General features: G+C 31.4%; 1 protein-coding gene across 11 annotated transcripts in view; it reads right to left on the reverse strand.

Moving 5' to 3' along the window:
- The window catches only part of LOC127716301 (uncharacterized), a 78,278-nt gene extending 72,576 nt beyond the window's left edge, over positions 1-5,702 (reverse strand). For 5 of the 11 annotated variants that reach the window (XR_007988855.1, XM_052222470.1, XM_052222465.1 and 2 more), the window contains exons 1-3: positions 5,445-5,702; positions 3,119-3,369; positions 537-718 (exon numbers count right to left, since the gene is read on the reverse strand). Coding sequence is in view for 10 of the 11 variants with exons in the window: in XM_052222470.1 (XP_052078430.1) it covers positions 537-718; positions 3,119-3,369; positions 5,445-5,564 (553 nt within the window). In the remaining variant the exon portion in view is untranslated. The remainder of the gene's footprint in view (positions 1-536; positions 719-3,118; positions 3,370-5,444) is intronic. The other 6 variants (XM_052222467.1, XM_052222464.1, XM_052222463.1 and 3 more) reach the window with 6 other exon arrangements.
- Positions 5,703-6,000: the final 298 nt, after the last annotated feature.

The following is a 6,000-nucleotide window of genomic DNA, read 5'->3' on the forward strand; positions in this document are numbered from 1 at the left end:
TGTATGTCATTGGTTAACAGAACCACTCCAAATAAAAAAAAGGAATCAATAAGATAACAATATATCAATATAATATATATTGGATATTGATAAAAATGAATGATGGTTTTGTCAAATAAACTGCTGCCTTATTAGTATGCACATGTATTGACAATAGTTGTCAATGAAGCGCTTAAAGAGTATATATCATTAGTAAATATATGGCACTCATACCATATCTGCTTATATCTATATATCAGCAATCATATTCGAGTGGTATAATGCTTGGACCGAAGGCTATATTAATTATAAGAAGTAGCCATTTTGGTAACCTTTGCAGACTTAGTATGCAGACTTCTGTATGTAGTAATCTTCATCAAATATGAAGTTGTGATCAAATACCATCGTTAACATTTGAACCGGTCATTTAGTAAACTGAGTTAAAAAGTGAACTGGAAACTTCGTACCATTCAAAAATGTGCTTTCACCTGATATGTTTTAACATTAATAGTCAACAACAATTTACCAAACGATCTAAAGATATAGTACTAGCTTACCTGGAATTCTCAAGGCATATGGCATTGCACAGTTTTTATTTACTGTAACAAATGGTTGCATTGCAGCTATTGGTGAGGAGTTGATTCGTCCAATATCTTGTCGAATGTTTAAATTTGCTGTTGCTATTAAAGACCAACTGCCTCCACCGTCAACAAGAGTAGCCCAAGAACCGCTTCTGTATCTTTGGAATTATAGTCATTTATTATATTCAAAACATATCTGATAAATAAAGGCAACAGTTGTATACCGCTGTTCGAAAGTCATAAATCGATTGAGAGAAAACAAATCCGGGTTACAAACTAAACCGAGGGGAATACATCAACTATAAGAGGAAAACAACAGAAACACTAAAGTGCAACAAAAACCAAACGACAATTTAACACACACAGAAACGAACTATAAGATAACAACTGCCATTTTCCTGACTTGGTACAGGACATCTTAAGAAAAAAATGGTGGGTTGAACCTGGTTTTGTGGTTAGCCAAACCTCGCACTTTTATGACAATGTTAATTATAACACTGAAAGGACAACATTACATGATAGGACTACAGTACAAATAAATGCAAGAACATTCAGGACAGCTAAATACATAAATAAACAATACAATAATACATTTCGACATGCTAATAGTTATCAAAGGTGCCAGGCTTACAATTCAATACGCCAGACGCGCACCTCATCCACACAAGACCCATCAGTGACGCTCAGATCAAAACAGTCAGAAAGCCAAACAAGTAAAAAGTTAAAGAGCATTGATGACTCAAAATTCCAAACAGTTGTGCAAAATACGGCTAAGGTTATCTATGCCTGGGATACGAAAATCCTTAGTATTTAGAATAATTCATACTTTTGCAAACATTAAATTTATAAAATAAAAATACCATATAATTGATAATCATGTCAAAACCGAAGTGCTGGCAAAACACAGAATAAAAAACGTATACGTAAAACAACCTAGGGCAGCACATAAAAACAGCACAACAGTACCACGCATTGTCTATCACACGACTTGATCGACGCAATAAAAGTGACGTCACAGGTAAATTTCTAAAAAATTGATATACAAAATGTAGTTCAAGATTAGGTTTGACATTATCGTATTTAATGTATTTTATAACAATTACAAGATTATTAATATAGCATTGTGTTAGTAATTAGATACTTAATTGTATTATCTAACTATGTCGGTTTTTCCTCTGAATCAAACTGTAAAACAAATAAATCGAATACGTTTAGTTCCTTTAAACAAAAATCTTACAAATGATCTGGGAGATTAATTATCTATACTCTTACATCCGAATAGAAAATGAATAAAAATAGAATTACAACTACAAACAATAAGACATTTAACAATATCCGATCAGATTTATAAATACAACATCATAACCAAACACATGAATGTTGGTTAACAAATACCTTGACACGTCTTATAGCAATGCGAATTCACACTCAGCAAAACAGTCATATTCGGGAAAAGGTCATGTTCAGTACTTAAAAGACCAGACGACGTAAATGGTAAACCATAATCTAAGACGTGGTAAAAATGTCCTTAGTAAGTTTAGACAAAGACACATCGTATGGATCGAACAATTCGTGATGGTGTCCATACCATTTACGGAGTGTCATTTTTAATCGTTCCTCCTCATAACTTTGTTGGAGCAGTTTCTGCGCCAGGAGTACACTCCTGTATATGAAGTCCGTATAGTGTGAACATGCTCGAGCATAACTTATCATCTGAGATATGTAAACACCATACGATAGGGCAGAGGGCATTTTACTGCTGAGAAATGAAAATTGATAATTTGGAAGTTGAAATCGTCCCGTTTGTCATATATTTTAGTGTGAAGTCGTCCATCTGTGTCAATATTGAGAAAAAGATCAAGGTACATGTATGAAGCAGTCCTTCTAGTATCAGTAGTATCCTTAATTTCAAGTTCACTGGGATATATGAGATGCAAGTATTGGCTGAAATATGAGTTATTCAGTGACAGGACATCACGAATGAAAAGGCCATGAAAAAGAACCTGCTTCTACGTACGGTAGTACTCACCAATGGCGTTCAAATTAAAATACGTAAAAGGTCAAATCATATAAGAAGTTTCAGAGCTTTGCAAACCAAAATAAAATCAAATTGTTATGTGAAATAAGACAAACTCCAATAGCAAAACATCAGAATTGCCTTGACAAACTTTAATGGGTCCGCATAAAGGAATAACGATACTAAAATTACAATATGCGTGTTCTGCCATGACCGAATGCCTTGTTTCGCTCTAAAATATCTATCTTATTCGAAAAACAGTGTCATTGCAATTGACATTACACAAACTCATAATACCGTGTGGATAAATATTCACACAGTTTTTAGATTTGTGTTGCAGCATTAAAATCATTTCAACGACATGATTAACCATAAGTAGGTGTACTGGAGATTTTATTTGATAAGGGACTTTCCGTTTTGAAAAATATTAGGTTATATTATCTTTTTCCCCGAACGAGTATACTAGTGTTAGAAATAAACAAGGAACGTAATACAGAATACAAAAAATGTCAAAAAGTTCGAACACGTAAATAATATTTACCCAAATACGTATATGTTATCTGATGTAGATGGAAACGTAACATTCAATGTCCTTTGGCCATATGTCCAGTTGTCATCCTCACTGAACTCTGTGCAATAGTAAGACAAAGAAGTTACCAAAGTTCTTGTCAAAGTGTCATTGCATCCTCTATAGCACATTAACGATCCTTCACCGTTTACCAAAATTCTATTCAATATGTACATTTTGTCACAGTGATGATTATTGAATGACACTTTGTACGTTATGTATACCTGTTAAAAAACGTATATGAAATTCAATAAGACTGAGATCAGCTTTTTGTATTCATACATACTAGAATTATCATGTTAAATAACCAATAACATGTGAAAAAATAGGAAGACGCTTTTAACGTGTTTGAGACACTATACTAATTTTAAACTCTTAACATTAAGATTAGTGAATTAAAACTTGCATTAAAATCATAACAAACACAAATAGGTTTAATTGTTAGTTTTGACATCGACAACAATCCCATATTTTTACCTTGAACAGTGAATTAACAAAATGTACCTTCAACATGCTCAATATCAAACATCAATAAAATGTACCTGAAAAGCACTTATCTCTACAAAAACAATATTGTAAATACGAACAAAACATATATAACAGTGCCAATTTAATTAATAGAAGTTTAAATTTAAAAAAGTTTTAACTCAGCAACTAAAAAGGGGAAATGGGGATAACAAAACAAACAAAAAAAGAACTCCGAGGGAAATTCAAAACTGAAAGTCCTTTATAAAATTGGAAAATCAAAAGTCTTACTCCTTACTTACTAAAAATTTGAAAACGCAAGATATTTTGGCAGTCATCAACCAAACCAACAACAACCGGGAAATCATTTTATGAGCAGCCAACTCTGCTGTAAACCTAGACAGTGTCTATCAGTTCTTGAATAAGACAATCAGAGATTTCAATCGCATAGGGACATATTGCATCAGTTTAAAACTAAACTAAAACAAAAAAAAAAGCAAAAAAGCAAACAAAAATATCAATAAAAAATTATAAGAAAGACAAAAAATTATTAATATGGTCCACGAATATTCTCAATTTCTGAAAGTCAGTGCTGCATAAATACACAATGTTTTCAAACCTAAAAAGTATTTTCAACATCATTGAACTTTTTATTAAGTTTCAGATTAACAGACACCATTGAAGTTTTGAAAACAAAATTAATGTGTGCAACCATTTTCGTTTTTTTACAAATTAAAAATAATTTGTTTGATTTCTCATCTATGTCCAGTAAGTTGCTAATACCAGGAAACAGCGCAAGGTTGTATTCTGCGAAGAAGTATAATTTATTTAATACATTTTTACATATCAATTGTAGTCTTACGTTACTACTATATTTAGTACATTTGTAATAATGAAATATATTTAGTGGGTCATGTAAATTTGCTTCCTGTCAATTTTATATTGAAAGTTTTAATGTGACTGTTTTATTCTGAAATTTGTAAATTGATCTTCTATAGTTCGTCGTATGAATCTGTCTCATATGCTTCATTTTTAAATGATAGATACCATTGTTTGCTTCGACCAACAAACTTAAAACGTTAGTTTCTATAAAAAATATATATCCATGTGCTACTTCTACAGATAAATTAGATCAACATTTTAGAAATTTACTCAAAGTTTTGTGTTTTTTTAAACTTTTATCCTTTGGTAAGACAAATCTAACTTTTTTGTTTGAAAAGATAAATAAAAACGGATTTTTGTAGAAATATTTGGAACATCTTCTAGATATAGGTATGCTTTATTTATGTAACAATTCTTTGGAAATAATTATTTTGTATTAAAGTTTCCTGATTTTAGAAAAAGAGACGGCATATTTCCTAAATAGCAAAAAAGTTCGGTGATTTGTTCATAAGAATTGGTACAAATATTTTTCATACAAAATCAAGCCAAGTATCATTTTTACCGAGAAGAGTCCATGAACTAGCATTCAATCAGTCGAAAATGCATCTTTTCCCAACAATTCGATGTTTGCAATTGACGTCATGAAAAGCACGATTTCACGCTGGTTATGTCGAAACTTCCCCTATAACTGTATCTCACACTTTCGTGGTTCGTTGTCATAATGAGTGAAATATGTAATAGATGTAGCTCTATATTTAGTATCGTCGTTATAAAATAATATTGTCTCATAAACTTATGACTAGAATGCAGTCTTCATACACCAAATAGAATTCACAGGAAAATTAAAAAAAAAAATAACGCGATGCAGTAAATAATAAAATATAATTTGTGGGCTCATATTTTGTTATGGTTTGAAAATGTTATTTTGAAATTTACAAAATGTATGTATTACCTGATTGTCTCTGTACTTCCATGTTACCATTCCTCCTTGAAAATGAGATCCATGGACATAAATGATTTGTAATACCATAAAAATAATCAGCACGAACAGTCTCATGATTGGTGTTTTCATTATCCTTCCAATCCAGTAGGTTATCGCATTGAAATGCTAATATGTGTGCAAACGTTTAAACAGGTACATCATATTACAATATGTTCTGCAAGACTAGATTCATTTGAAAGTGATTAATGGAATCATCTTATTTAACGAAAAAACTTCCGTAATTTTGTACGATTATTACATAATACTATTTTGTCGAGTCACAGTGTCAAATTATACAAGTGACGGGCGTTTTGTATCAATCAACCAACAAAAGCATTGTTTGTTAACAAAAGACATAGATATATCTATGTCGAATTCTATTCGATATTTTGCTACGTACGTGAAGGAAACAAAACTTCTTTGTTAGTAAACTTTTTATTCTGATTACAATCAACGAAATTTTATATTTAGATAGGCTCCATATGCTTGTTTTAAAGTTTTTTAACCACTGGCTTCGTTGTTTCAG

Source organism: Mytilus californianus, unplaced genomic scaffold (genome assembly GCF_021869535.1).
Source record: "Mytilus californianus isolate M0D057914Y unplaced genomic scaffold, xbMytCali1.0.p SCAF_9, whole genome shotgun sequence".
Classification (NCBI taxonomy): domain Eukaryota; kingdom Metazoa; phylum Mollusca; class Bivalvia; order Mytilida; family Mytilidae; genus Mytilus; species Mytilus californianus.